This window comes from Epinephelus lanceolatus, chromosome 10, assembly GCF_041903045.1.
Source record: "Epinephelus lanceolatus isolate andai-2023 chromosome 10, ASM4190304v1, whole genome shotgun sequence".
NCBI classification, from domain to species: domain Eukaryota; kingdom Metazoa; phylum Chordata; class Actinopteri; order Perciformes; family Serranidae; genus Epinephelus; species Epinephelus lanceolatus.
This window is the reverse complement of record NC_135743.1, coordinates 15,333,517-15,349,275: the sequence shown is the minus strand read 5'-3', so window position 1 is coordinate 15,349,275 and position 15,759 is coordinate 15,333,517. Positions and strand designations below refer to the sequence as shown.

General features: G+C 38.8%; 1 protein-coding gene across 1 annotated transcript; it reads right to left on the bottom strand.

The window, feature by feature from the left end:
• Positions 1–9,350: 9,350 nt before the first annotated feature.
• On the bottom strand, positions 9,351–13,158 carry cox6b2 (cytochrome c oxidase subunit 6B2). The gene is made up of 4 exons (XM_033640827.2): positions 13,061–13,158; positions 12,427–12,565; positions 10,358–10,458; positions 9,351–9,669 (listed from the first exon to the last, which is right to left on the bottom strand). Exons 2-4 carry the CDS (start codon positions 12,530–12,532, stop codon positions 9,616–9,618), a joined length of 261 nt encoding a protein of 86 aa, XP_033496718.1. The 5' UTR covers positions 12,533–12,565; positions 13,061–13,158; the 3' UTR covers positions 9,351–9,615.
• Between the last annotated feature and the right edge of the window lie 2,601 nt (positions 13,159–15,759).

The window sequence follows — 15,759 nt, the reverse complement described above, 5'->3', positions numbered from 1 at the left end:
CAAACACGAACATGTTTTATTTGATGGGCCTAAAAGTAGCCAGTTGAAATATATATACTGGTAAGCAAAAAAATAAAATAATTGAAAATATTGGGTCAAATCATATAGTACCGCAGTTGCAGGTTTGTGGGCTTTGGGTCTTGATAACTTAATATCATGATGAAAAATAGTGGTTGAAAATAACCGTTTTCTGGTCGAAAGAAGCAGAAATATAAAGATGGCAAGGTCAGATAACGTTTCATTATTATGGGTCAGTAACCCAACAGACGTACAAAATTAATACTAAACCTGTGTCAAAAAATACTCCCACTTTTGTTTTTTATTAATGGCTCAATATAAAAATCAAAAATAGCATTACCCTGGGTAAAAGTAACCATCCTTTTTAGTTTAATTTAAATAAATTAATTTAGTAAATATGACATTGTCAGTGGGTCCAAATAACCACATATATGGCTGAATAACCAAATGGGAATAATAACAATGACAGTATGAGTCAAAATGCTTTTTATTGTCATCATATTATTTCAGGTATCTTAATCATTACAAAGCTCATGCTGCTGACATTTGTGTCTTTTTTTTAAAGTGGGAAGTTATATGAATAGGTGTGTCACCCAGTGATACATCAGACTAAACTACTGATATATAATGATGAGTAGAAATAGATAACAACAGTTACAGCACAGGTTTAAATGAAAAGTATGTTGTAATTTTGGTGTCATAAAAAAATAGCTTTGACTCCGTTTCATATTCAGGGTTCTGCTGACTATATTTCATGACTGTCAGACCTGATACAAAGAAACAATATTCCAGTAGCTTCTATTCATTAATCTTCTCCCATATGACAGTAATTTGACCACTTAGAGCTTTTTTCAAAGTGTCAGATTCCCCCTCATTTTGTAAGTTAAGTACGCCATCTGATATGCATGCTGAACCGTGTCTCTCCACTTGTCTGTCAACGGACATGACTTCTGAAGCCAGTTCTTGTTATCTGTTTCATTGCTATAATACGCAGTATCTTTAACAAGTATTTATCATTTTGTATTTTGTTCATCATTTTGCCTAAGAGCACAAAATAACTGGGTCAAAATAAGCATTATTTGTGTCAAGGACCCCTAAATTGATACACATTAGATCATTGACCCCAATTTGATAAGAATTTGCTTCAAGGACCTTCATCTGAAAAGGTTTGGGTTTTTAGATATGATAAAAACTCTGGTCTTTCCATACTAATCAACCACAGCGGAGGAGATAATCATGGAGGAAGTGAATCATTGGATCAGAATAGTAACTCGTATGACTCTTACTCACATTAGGCTCCCTTCTATAGTGAATCAAACAGAGTAAGTTAAATATTCCCCATTTTTCCGGGGACCTCTGGTTGAGTTAGAGGAGCTCTGTACAGTATTCAGAGCATATCTATGATTCAGAGGTTGTCTGCACAGGACTCTCAACATGGAGGTGGCTGAGCCGGCAGCTAACAGTGCTAACGACAGCAATGGTGCTGATAAAGCTGACATTGTTAACAAGCAGGGAACCAGAGGGTGGGCGCAACGCTTCTGCAGCGGAGTTGTAAAAGTCGTATAAGTGCAATGCAGAGTGGCAGTGATCAACTTGCCAATGATAAACACACAGGGACTCACATGCACTCATCATCTACCACAACAAAGAACAGACAAACTCAGGTTGTAACACACAGAGGTAGCATGACTTCATTCTCTGCTCACAACGCCATCACTCCACTCTATCTTTACATAGCAAAAAATGATCTGCTGCTACATTGAAGCTCTGAATATTTTACAAAGCTCCTTTAAAGTTGATCCAGTGTTTTGACCCCAGGAATTACCCCCAAGGTTATGGACATGACCTCTGTGTCCTTAGTTGCAGCCACAGCCCTAATCAGTATTATGCTGAAATATGCAGGATTAATGATGGAGTAATTATGAGTGTTGTTGTACACCATTCAGAATCATGAAGTCTAAACGACCAGCTCACTCTTTCAGAGCTCAGTCGAGGGCAGCGCTTTGTGGTTGTTTTCTAGTTGAATGTTTAATCAGGCGTGTGATGATGGAAACTGAGGCCTGTAGATAACAGCCTGATTAGAAGAATTGGAAATAAATAGACACATTTATTCTTGAGGTGAAACTGCTTCATTACTAGTGTTGATAACTAAATACAGATTATTTATGTGCTTATAATAAAGTGTTTCCAGTATGAGTTTTAAAACAGCAGCTGGGTTCATGACTCGGAGGTTTTGTAACTACATATTCTGCCCATTTGAACTTGTATTGACTCATCTCTGGATCATTATGAAACTGCGGCGACACATTTCATCAGAATTCAGATTCAGTGGTATAGGGCAGGAAAGCCATCACTATTATGCAAACAGGAAAGAATTAGCAAACGTTTCCTAGAGATACTGAGATCCCTCAGCACTAAACAAATCATGACTGACCTTATATGGCCTTAAATATGACAATATGCCACCACAGTTAATAAACCGTGAATATTAATGTATTTTAGAATACCTTTAACCACCAACCCTACTTTTGAACAGGTCCACCCGCATGACAAAAATGATAACATTTTATCGCTGATAATTTAAACCACACATTTCCTGAGGCCTGCCAACAGATGTACAGTGTATCTGATCCATTTATAAGGTTATCCAGTCAGAGCCTTGGGGGGAAAAAAAAGTGACCGGAAATCTGTTGTAAGAGTGATTTTGCATCACACATGCCAGGTTCTGTTTAATTTGTGTGGCTCCTTCCCTTTCTGTCTTCTGTGGAATCTCAATCATTTCATGCAGCCCTAAAATAAGAAAAGAGGAAGCAGCAGAGAAAGGGAGACGTGCAGATGTTCAGGTTCAGCACCCCATGGTTAGTGTTTGTTAATAGTATTTATTCATTCCTCAGGAAATACACCTCTCCGCCCCAGCAGCCCATCTGGATCCCATGAGCCGTTGCCAAGGAAACCGATCTTGCAGCATCTCCTGCGGTGACCTGGCCTGAGTGAGCAAATTCAATTATAAGACATCTGCAAAGAGCAAACACAGATACAGAGAGAGAAAGAGAGGGGGAGAAAGTGAAAAAAGTTAGATGCACTCATTTTATCTACCTCTTTTTCTTTCTAACTCACACAGAACACACACACACACACACACACACACACAACACACACACACACAAACCACATCCTGTAGCCTGAGCTCAAAATGTCAGTGCGCGGTCCCGGGCTCTTACCAATAATTTAATAACGTACAAGTCGCCCTGTATGTAATTTCACTGGATGCGCCTGCATCCTACAGAATTTTAAGAGACTTAAAGAGCCTGTTCCATCTTTGTTTTGCTCACTTTGACCATAGTAGTGCACCACGCCAAAACATTTCTATTCTCTTAAGATAAACTCTGCAGGATCTTTCTCAGAAAAGAACGTATGGACTCTGAGTCATCACTTATGACCAGGCATGAAAATCGCTCACCTTTGTGCCGTTATAGCAGGCGTATTAACGTTAGCTAACGTTTGTGAGTCTGTAATGTGCAAGGTTTGCTTTGGCAAATTGCATATTTCTTCTAGGTATCCATTTCAAGAGGCCAACTAGCCTACTAGGTATTGTAGCCTAAGTCATTATAATTTAAACCTGTACTAAAAGAAAATTTGTACTTGTTTTTTTCCTGTGGACGCATCATGCAATTAACATTAAGTGGTGCTCCCAGTCCCAAGGACAATGAAGCTGAGGGACAGACTAACCCCAGTCGTGATGAGGAGGAGGATGAGACCAGAAATATGACAGGTGCAATGTGAAGGCATAACCTACCATGCATTACATTTTAGCCAAATTAAAACCTTTTTAGTAGTACTAAGTGGGATTTTTTTGTTCTAGTAATAAGTTGTCTAAAAGTTGACTATAGGGCCTGTTGCCCAATTTATACCTCCTTAGTTCATGGCTGTGAGCCATGGATATATAAACTGGGATAATGTAATACAAGAGCAGGGCTGGGCAGGACAGGGCAGACAATTATATTGTGCATAAAATTAGATGCATTAGGATAGAGTAATATGCTCTTATTTTAAGTTAAATAATAAGCACAAAGCCATTTGTGGCCAATTCATTATTGCATTCATTTTATAGTCTGGAATTAAACAACTGCTGATTTTCTTATGCAGTTGATTCTGAGGACAGCGTTTGTGTAGTGTGTACAAGCATAAAGAGCATATATTCAACAGGTAGAAACGTGTGGGCCGGTGCGCTTGAATGCCCTGGGCTTTAATTTGTGTCCCAGTCCGGCCCTGGTGTTGTCTCTTATACAGCATATGTGAACATGTAAAGATACTTTATTTGCACTTAATTATACATTCATACTTTTGTTTTTGTGCAATCTTATAATTCTGCATGTGACCACCACTAGAGTAAATCTAAAAGAAGTCAGATATGAGCATTTGGAAGGTCATTTTTCCACCAAAAAAAAAAAAAAAAATCGAGGAGCATAACCCCAGGACCCCCTAGCAGGGGCCAGGTCTTGTATCCTTCTCACCTTTTTCACCCCTGACCCATTTTCATGCCTGTATGACCTACTAGAAGTTTGTGGAGGCCTGTGTTTTCTTATTTTCTTCCTGTTTTCTGTTGTCACGGTGCTTCTGGGCATATACTCTCATGGCACTCAGGTGAGATTGAGGCTTTATAAAAAGGTAGCAACCAGATGCCAGATTGTAAGCAGCAGGCATCCAAGAGATACAGCGCCGAAAAAACCAATATACCGTAAAACTAGCAATTAGATGCCTGCTCTGGTTGCCAAGCACTTTACTTATTATTTTTTAACAGAAGTTCTTCAGATGTATGAAACGGCGTTGTTGGCTACCTCAAATTTTTGTCCATTCCTAAATTACCCTGTAAATTACTCATATTCCTTTAGTCAGTAAGGGTCCTCAGATCAAAAGAATCACAAGGGTTTTTCATAAGAATGAATCCAAGTTGTGAGTGTTGCTGTAATCCTCAAGTGCCGCAACTCACTCTCTCTGATGCACTGTCTGTTGGAGCTAGATCAAATGAATGATTCATAATTGATCTATAATCTGAAGCTTTATTTTTAAACAAGTAATATTCATACTGGTTTAAATAAACAATGTGATTGTATTTCCTGATCTTTGCTGAGCAACAGTTTTGTGTGAAAGGAATTAAAGGCCTGTCCCAAATATAGGCCTGTTGATTTCAGTGATTTAAGCAAATAATAGCCTGAACTATTAACTGAAGTTTTACGGTAATCTGAACCTGGAGTTGACTTTAACTGCTTTGCTTTGCTGGTGAGTGTCTTTACAAACACTAACCGACAATCTTGCAGAGTGTGGCTTTAAAGCTTTTACTTATTAAGAAAAAAGTTTTCTATCAGCCAACGTATAATACTTTAAACACGCTTTTAAGATTCAGTACGCAATTCTGGACAAAGACAGCTGGTTGCTGAGTCTCATTCCCAGGTCGTCAAATACTGTCGGAACGAACCACCAACCCAAAGCATCTGTAGTTGACAACCTGAGAACGAGAGTCAGCAATCGACTATTTTTCTCCAGAGTATCACACTGCACCTTTAACAGTGTTTGAGTAGGGAGCTACAAAAAGTATTGTCATACACAAATAATGAGCGTCTCAAATCCAAAATATTCCCCTGAAACCTTCTCTTTGGTATCTTAAAAGTTCAGGAAAGAAAACACTCACTATTCTCTATATTTCAACACTTCATTGAATCTATTACTAAAGGCCTATGTTACATCACAGTGGTTTTAAACTTCTTGTGCCCAAGGCGCACTAAAGGGCAAGCCAAAATCTCAAGGCACATCTGTATTTATATTTATGCACAATAGCCTCTATCATGTGTGTTATCACTCTGATCACGACATAAATGTTTGTTTTTATTCACTAATATCAAATAACAATTGACAACCAGCTCTTACTCATTAAATATTTAACAAAATGATTGAAGAAATCATTTAAAATTACATCAAAGCGCCAATAACACATCCATTTAAACAAGAAATAATGTAAGATAATGTGATATGTCATACACTTATAATTCCCACGTGCAAAAGGCGACAAATGGTTACCCATGAAGGTTTTTCTAAATTAAGCTAAATTAAATTACCTTTTTTTTTTTTTTAGGTAGAGTTTGCCTCTTTACTAGGAAATGGGTGCTCACAACATACTGATACTGAAAATTAAAAATTCATTCATAACTTTTTGGCCCAGTTGAATATTGCAGTAATAATGTGTGGTTATTACAAAATCCCACGGCACACCATTTGAAAACCACTGGTATATCACTCTGCGCAAAGTATTCAAACACAGTCAAGTTTAAAATGGCTGCATCACTTCATTGAATAGAAATGTCTTTAGTGTTTGCATAATCTTACTCAACATTTACCTTTAGTTCAGTGTGGCTTTGTGGTAAATTTGGGGTCATGTGTGGGATTAAAGTTCAGAAACATGTGTTTTTAATGATAATCGTGGTAGTTGAGGGTTAACGTAGTGATGTTGTGTTGACAGTTATCAAACACTTGGGGTGTTGCTCATTTACATTTGGTGCAGCAGTGCCACCTTGTGTTTTTGGTTTACCATCATGTTTGGTAACAATTTAAAGTTGACCCTGACCTGATTGACTCCCACAGTGACATTCACAGTTATGTAGCTGCCACATTTAGTACATAGCTTTACATTTCTTGCAGTGTTTCACTCATTTGGCGTAGGTTTATTTTGCCACCACAACTATTCCAGTCTGTCAGCAACAGGTCGAGGCTGAAGGGAAATATATCTGCTCTAACAAATCAACAGCAAGAAGAGGAACACACCCTCTCTGGCATGTCAGGGCGTATTAAAGCATAGCTGAGGTAAACAGTTGCCAGCGGAGGATGTGTTGAGCTGCTGATAATCAAAGGAAGATCGCAATGAGGATGTGAGTGCCAGCACTGCAACTTGAATCCAAAACTGTAACACAACCCAATTCATTAAAGCAAGACTCTGCATGTTACTGAAGACCTGGAGGGTTAAACTGAGGTATAATAGCTACATGAAGTAAAATGAAATCCTGGTTCAGATGAAGGGAGTGATTTTATGTCTGACTTTTTTGTAATAATTATATACATTAGAGAGGAAATGTAAGAGACAGAAGAGTGTTTGACTTCCTCCACCCTCAAGAACATGTTTATTACTTTTGAATGCAAGTAATGACTGAGAAAATCCAATGATGATAATCTTTGTGTATGATTTTTGGTAATTCAGCCCAGCCTACACTTTTAAGAAGTCAGTGGTATCCTGCATCTTTGAGACGTTTTATAGCAGGGTCTGTGTTGTATAAAATCTGAACAGGAAGTGTAGATAAGACCCTCATTTTTATGCCTCCACGCTGGCGGAAGCCATGGCTGCAGGCATTATGTTTTCGGGATGTCCATCCATCTGTCCCATTCTCCCTTTCTTTCAGGAACGCCTTGAGAGAAATTTGGCACAAACATCCACTTGGACTGGAGTAACTAATTAGATTGTGGTGGTCAAAGGTCACTGTGACCTCACAAAACACACTTTAGTCCGCAACTGAAGAGTGTATACTCTATATATGACACAGTCTCACACTACTGTCTAATAGGATAAAATTAAGTGATGACATTTTATACCAAAAAGTTATGCAAGGCCATTCAGGCCATTAATTAACACCATAACTCAGGAACAGAAGGGGAGACATGGTCAGATACTGAAGTGGTGTCACTAATGTTGGGTGTCCACCTGGAAACTGAGATGATTGTATAGATCAAGGGTGTCAAACTCATGTTAATTCATGGGCCACATACAGCCCAATTTGATCTCAGATGGGCCGGACCAATAAAATCATTGCACAATAACCCATAGGTAACATTACCTCCAATATTTTAACTTTTTTGTGTAAAGAATTATATCTAAATTCTGTAGACGATCATCCTTTTACAAAACAGATGAGCAGCCTGAGATGTCTCAAGAAAACTAAGTGCAATTTCAACAGTATGTCTCAGTTTTTCCACATTGAGTCTGTCTACTTCTCACTGTCATTACATGTTCAATTATCCAGACGTTTCCTGATACAGATTTTTTTGAACTGAAGCTGCTGGTTGACAATATTTTGCACAATGTTCAGTATCTTAAAACATGGTCACAGTAAGTATTCATTGTTGTATCAGAGAGCTATATTCAGGTCAGGGTGGAAAAACCTCTGAAGCAGAGATTCACATGAAGTTGGCATTGTTAAACTTGCTCCTGAAATCTGGCACCTCTTAGTCTAGTCATCTATTGGGCTGGATAGGACCCTCTGGCGGGCTGGTTCTGGCCCATGGGCTGTATGTTTGACACCCCTGGTATAGATCTTTGCTGCCGTGTTTAAGATGTGTGTGAAACATCAGCATTTTGCTAAAAAATACACCTAATACCTTGTATTAAACTCCTTCAAAGTCTTCAATACATATGTTACATGAGCCTGGACAGACATAGATGTGAACTGCAACTTGAGTGGTTAGTGGAGGCAACCAACTGTGAGGCGGTGATACTAGTTTTAAAATGTTTTAAAGTTAATCCTTGTATCTTAGATTCGTTTGTGAAATCTGTTCATGTAGTGAATCTTCTGTACAGATTCAATTTGTGCCATGAAATCATTCTTCTCCTCAATCATGTTCTTTCACATCTCCACCTCTTCTGTGGTTTCCAGACTTGAAATCATTTCAGTAGGACAGTACAAATGTGTTGAAGGGTGCAGCACTATGCCAACACACCCTATCAGGCCTATTGATCAGCTTCCTTTCCTATTTAGTGTGCAGCATTGCCTCAGAGCATTAAATCAATCCAAATATATCAGATACCAGTCCTCAGAATTACTCAGTAAACCCACATCAATAAGCTTTATACCAGCAAATGCACATCAGCTGTTTGGCTGCACATACAGCTCAACTGCACCACCGTGTGGTAAAAATGGAGCATTACACCAAAACACACATCTGGTATTAACATCACTGCCACCCTCTGGAAAAACTTTGTTATAGTTGTGATGCATTTTCACAGCAGACAGACCTGAGGGTGTTTCAGAGAATCGAAACACTTCATCTCTGGTGTAAAATTAGTCTGTAATACTTTGATGAAGAGAGGACAAGGCTGCAAAATCATTGTAGCTGAAGGCTGTGTTGGGTAATCCAGAGAGACTACAGGTCTCTGCAAGTTAAACTGAAAATCTGAATGGCAATCATTACATATACGCCTGAACGGGTACAGGTAATAACCAGGCTTGCTTTGTGAAATAAAAAAAAATATATATAAAAAACATGTCTGGCTTGGAGAAAGCACTGAGGCGGTATAATGAACGACATCCTTTTATTAAATCCGCACTGTATTTATTGATGAACAAAGCCGAAGAGAACTTTACAATAAGTACAGGAAAAACCTTCAGACCTTAACATGCAGGGTAAAAAGTTGTGCGTGGTTATATTTTAAGTCAATAAGAGTAACATCACTGATGAAGATGTGTTAGCTTTTTAAAGATGTCCTTAGGCACACTACAGAGGTAAACGTGCGTGTAACAGAGTGTTATAGACTGTCCTGATCAACAACGGCTGTCAGTTTCAGATCTTCCCAGGGAAACTTCCGCTCTCTATCTGCTCATCCCATTTGCCGACCTGAGGGAGACATGAGAGAAAACATTTAGTTCTACTAGACAAAAAAACTTTATAAGTATCCACAGAACTGTTGCTTTACAACTTTCAACTTAATTTGTCCCTGATGGACAATTAGTCTTCATCATAATCCACAGTGGTTTCATGTCCATCTGACAACACAGCACTAACAGAGATCTGAGCTTGTAAATCATTCCTGGCCTTGGGGGCGGTGTGTGTGTGTCACAGTAGTCTCACAGCTGTTGCATCTGATGTCATCAGCAAACAGCTTAGAAAATCTTAACAGATTTTCTGAGCTTTCACTGCTAAGATGAAAGACTATTTTGTCAGAAAAATGAAAATGCGATGAAACAGGATCAAAAAAGCAGTAAATTGTATTCTTTTTTAATGCCCTTTATCACATGCAGCTTAATGTGTGTTTCAAAGAACCTAAAACCAGTTAGCAATCAATCATGTGACAAAATGAAGCAATACTTCATGAGAAAATAAACCAAACATAGGCAAAAACAAGAATACAAAACAGAAAATCAAGACACAGGAAACCAATGAGTCTGTCATGAGCTAGCCTTGGCTTTCCACTACTATCAACATTCAGTGTGCACTGAAACTTTCTCTGGGAACTGTAAAAGGTTAAAAAATGGTTAGTTAGGTTTACTGGGGAACTAGCTGGTGGTATAATCCTTTAACTTACCCAGCTCATGGGACAGAGGCTCTTGTAAACCCTCTGGTACCAGTCACAGGGAGCCACATCCTGGCCTTTGGCTGACAGGGCCTTGTTGCACCTGTGGAAGTCTGAAGCAAAAGAAAAAGTAGCAAAAAGAGTTGAGGTTACTCATCTGACACAATGTTCTTTCCAAAACCAGCATCAAAAGAAGCCACAGAGATCCAAGAACAGTCAGTACCGGCATGATGGTGCAGAGTGTACAACCAGAGCTTATCTTGGTTCCATACATTTTATTAACAAGACGTTCAACCTTTAATGTAAGGCAGAAAGTATCTATCACACCACTATGATGAAGCTGTTTTTATAAAACTCTTTTCAATTATAACCTTACATGGTTTGATGATTATGAAAGAAGGCACTTCAGACAATTTAACGGTCTAGTGTGTAGGATTTAGTGGCATCTAGCAGTGAGGTTGCAACACTACAACATACCGAAACATCTCCTTTGTGCCAAGCGTGTTGGGGAATTATGGTCACCAACACAAATGGCTCTGTCTAGATCCAGATGGAATACAAATGTCCACCCTCTGGACTTGAGGACTGGGCCCTCGCAGACTTCAGTCGTACATACTGTGACATGTTCACTGTCATAGGTAAAGTCTGTGAGGGCAGAGACTGCAAGCAGCTGATAGACAGGACTCAGGTCTGTTTCACTCATTGAAATGTTTGAGCAAGAACTACAGTCATTTAAAAGGGGATCGCTGCTGCCATACTTTGTCTGCTCATCTCTCCCAGCAGACAAGATATAACTCCCATAAGCTTTCTTGTGACTGAACAAAATGCATTTCTATACAATATACAGGCTGCACATATTTAAATTATGTGCACTGACTAAAGTTGAATTGATTCAAAACACAGACTATGACTAAATAAATCAGGTAAGTCTACTAGTTACATTAGAAAACATTCTTTTGTTGTTTTCCAGCCAGTTTTCTAGCCTTTATATTTGGCATTACACTGCTCAGCCTTTATAGGGCAGGCTGCAATAATTAAATGCATTTTGATTTTGATTACCTCTATAGTCTATACCTCCACATATGTCTGTATGATGATGTGGCTGAATACTACTCCTGGCCTACACAATTCAAGCTGCATTTTAAGAGGCTACAGTAATTGTTTTATACATTCATAACTTTTGTTTTTTTTTAGTCAGCTATTACAAAAAAAAAAAACTACAACGTCACATCTGTATTGCAATGACTTTTTGGCAATTAAATCAATAAAGTCTGGTGAAGTCTGCACCCCAAGCTGACTCTCTAGAAGTCTACAGAAACTCCACTTGAAGCCCCTTGTGGACTGGATGATCTGTAGATTCAGACAGACCCCAGCACTCCCAGACTTAACGGGAATGTGCCCATAAAGTCCATGGGTCCGCACGAGCGGTGAGGTCTTGACATCTGGATTCAGCACCAGTGTTTGAGTTGTCCGTTCTAAGCTACTGTAGAACACATGACATTCTCAGTTGAGGAGGACTCGCTCTTTATGTAGATATGACTCGCTCTTTATGTAGATATAACCAGCTTATTCTAAACTATACTATATTCAGTTTTGGCCAATGTAGCCCTTAATTCCTACAGACTGAACTTTCAACACTGTTTTTTTATAATTCACCTTGAATAACAGTGGCAACTATTTCTATTGCAACATTTAAAAAACATTACATGACATTGTTAAGTCTTTTTTGCGCATACAGCCTATAACTTACAGTTAAACTTAAAATACTATATTTTTAAAAGCAACCAATGTCATGTGGAGGTCACAGTTTTTTTGTGAAAATGTTATGAATAAGTGAACACTGATTTGTAAACTTTCTTTAGCTGTCAGTTGTCATGTGCTGTAAAGTGTGAATATGATAGTTGTATACACACAAAATATTGTGAATGTCAACAAAAATTTTACCTACACAGACACAAACTTGCTGACATACACACATTTCATTAGTGCACCTGGTGGTAAACACTGCGTTTATCGGTTTATAAGTGCTCCAGTAAGAAGTCCAATTCTATTAATCACAACATATTGATCCATGTCCTCACCCAGGTAGTTCTGGAAGCAGTTGCGGGTCTGGTTAGTGTTGGGGAAACGGGCGTCAAAGGGAGCCGTCCTGTAGTTCCTGATCTTGTCCTCAACTGTCTCAGACATTTTTATGAGCTTCAATCACACGTCTAGAAGATACTGAAACACACAGACATGAGATGGATTAACTCAGAGCTGCTGCAGGATTATAAAACACATCTGATGAGGACAGCTATCAGTGTCATCCAATACAACGGCTCAATGTTAGCCTGCTAAGCTAAATATAGCATTGCGATCAAAGTTAAACTTAGGTCAGCTTTGTTTGCGCGTTTATCGCTACTAGTTTATCATTATCTCCAATGACATCTAACTCTTGATATATTTCTGGACATAAAGAAACGTAAAAACCGTGACATAACCGCATAGCTTTGGACACAAGTTAGCATAGTTTGCATAGCTCGACAAAGTGTTGTCAGATAGCTAATGTTAGCTGTTAGCTCGTTGCTAGCATTAAAATAATCGTGTTAGCTAACGTAATTGAGAACGCCTGCTTGTTGCAAGAGCTTCAGCGGGCCAAGACATGAGAGAGCCTGACAAATATTAACGTAAAGTTTATATAAAGCACACAATGTTTCGAAGTTGCCGACAGCTAACCTTGGGACGTTTCTTGATGTGTCCTCGGAGCGCTCCGGAAATATGCCCTTTGTCGTCACCGCGCAAAGGATGCTGGGATATGTGCTGGTGGGAATGCCTGACCAAACCAGAGCCTGAACCAAACTTCACTTTACAGGTGTCTGAAATCTGTTTTATCAAGTTTTTTTTAACTATAATGTCTATATTAAATATTTATAGTCTATCCCATAATAGAGAGATCATTTCAGCATACAAATGTAATGCAACAGAGACAAAAATGGCCAATTACAGTGAAATATATTATGTTGCTTTGTTGATAATTCCCACCTCAGCAGGTGGATGGATCCACACAAAACTACAGTATGTTGGTGGTTTTTAAAACTCCAACATAAGATTTAGAGAGAAATATTAACAGAAAAGGAATATAATATAATAAGCCAATATAAGGAGCTCGGAGTAGAGTTGCAGCTACTTCGCGTCGAAACGGGTCAGTTGAGGTGATTCAGGCATCTGATCAGGGTGCCTCCTGGGCACCTCCCATTAGAGGTATTCTGGGTACGTCCAGCTGGAGGGATTACATAAATTGTCTGGTCTGGTAACACCTCGGGGTCCCCCAGGAGGAGCTGGAAAGCATTGCTGGGGAGAGAGACGTTTGGAATACTTTTTCTGCCTGCTGCCCCGCAACCCGGCTTTGGGTAAGCAATTGAAAATGGATGGATGGATGGATGGATGGGTGGATATCATGTGTACGCTGTCTTTAGTGTATAATCACCTGTTTTCATTAATTTAGAATGAGCTGTCTATATGTACATAGAGAGTGGGTCCTTTTCCACTGAACTCTCTGTGTTGTCTCTACAGCATCCTAGAATGGACAAACCAACATGCCTCTACATGCTTGGCACATGAAAGAAGTTTAAGTTGGTAAGTTGGTTGTAGTCTGCAACTTCAGCCACTAGCTGTCACTAAATCCTACACACTAGACCTTTAAGAGAAGCAGTATTGACAGATAGCTAATTTCAGTCATTGCTAAAAGTTTATGATTTTGAAACTTAACAATGGGTAACTTAATCTTGGTTGCTGACATGACCTCACCTCTCTGACTACAGGACTAACCTTTTTCAAATCAAGCTTAACACAATACTCCACTCAAAATGTGTGCTTTTAGTATCAAATATGCCTGTAGGCTTAAACGGTGGTTTACAAAATTAAGTTCTACATTTCTGTTTGGCATGTTTTATGTTTCCACAGAGGACTGCAGCTGTGCTCAGCTTGAATTAGTGTGGCTTCCAATGAATCACAAGATTTCTTAAGTGTGAAAAAGCATCAAAATATGAAAACCTCTCAAACCAACACAACGCCATTCATTGCTGTCTATCTGTATTCTCAGCTAGGCAGTAATTGTAAGACATATTTAGGGAGGCACGTGTGCTATGCTACGACAAACAACCACACATCATGTGAAAGAATCATTAGCAAACGTAATCATCATCATAAATGTACTTAAAAAAATGACATTATTATTACTAATAGTTTCAGTATCACAGTGTACTGCAGTTCTGCATGTGGTTTGTCCAAGTGGTGTTGCCGTACCTCAGCAGAAGCTGTTGCTCAATGGCTGTGGGTTGGTACAATCAGTGTCACATGGTGCTGTGTCTGTATTTCATTACTTTCAAATGTAAAACGTAGAAAACTAGTGTTATGTAGGCTGTGTCACTGCTGACTGTTATAGTTAGGGTGAAGTGTTATTATGTTCTAAAAATGTCTTTAAAAAGTGACAGACATGATGACCGGGTGGGTCAACGACTCACATGTGACCTTAACTGCTCTGTATGGGCTCACACCCACACAGGGTTTAAAGCCTGTGACTCTGCACCAGTCCATTATAACTGAAGAAGCCACTAGGATGAGAAGTGAAACGTCTTTAAGAAACTCAAGCAAGTCAAGTTGCCTACGATATAGCACTTAAGATTAAAACGTTGTAAACAAGTCATTGAGTGTACACTTTTCATATGCTGTGTCCCTAAAATGGCACCCTGTCATCAAACTTTAAGAACCCCTGATCTAAGATATTTGTTTTAAAATGTTCTAAAATCGTCAGCTTAGCCGTTCAGTTTCTAAAAGTTTATCCTGGCGGGAATTCCACAGAGCATTGATACACTTAGAGTTAGTTAGTTGAGTTGATACACTTAATTCTGTTAGTTATGAAGAAGAGAGGCCTATTTTTAAAGCCTACTTAACAGAATATATTTGGTTTTGGTATTTCAAGTCAAAGTTCTCAAGTGGCTCCAAATTAGATTTTTGACTCAAGTCAAAGTCATTGACACGAGTCCCCTCAGGCCAAAAGAAAACACAGCTTTTATGATGTAACCAGTTGAACTCTAATGTCTCCAGTTTTCATTTTAAATTCATTTGATTAAATATTTCTTTTTACATATTTGACAACATCACTCATCTTATATATTCTGTGTTTGCCTGTTCCACTTCATTGAAGCTGTAATACATCAGCTTATTGGTAGTGATTATTTGCTCAAAAATAAGACTGGTGAGGAGGTCAGTTACAGTGAGACCTGACTTGTTGTATTAGTATGGTGACTGATGATAGTATCAGGCTAACATTACAGCTTCTGTACATGTTGCATGTTGTTGAAATAAATCAATCTGTTCTCTTCTCCTTCAGTGACACTTTGAGGCAGTGAAGGAGCCTCTGAAATGGAACAACG

Coding starts and splice junctions, on each gene's coding strand:
- cox6b2 (XM_033640827.2), bottom strand. CDS start 12,532: ATGTCTGAGACAGTTGAGGACAAGATCAGGAACTACAGGACGGCTCCC. Junction 10,459..12,426: donor CTGCTTCCAGAACTACCTGG/GTGAGGACATGG, acceptor CTTTTGCTTCAG/ACTTCCACAGGTGCAACAAG. Junction 9,670..10,357: donor GCCTCTGTCCCATGAGCTGG/GTAAGTTAAAGG, acceptor TGTCTCCCTCAG/GTCGGCAAATGGGATGAGCA.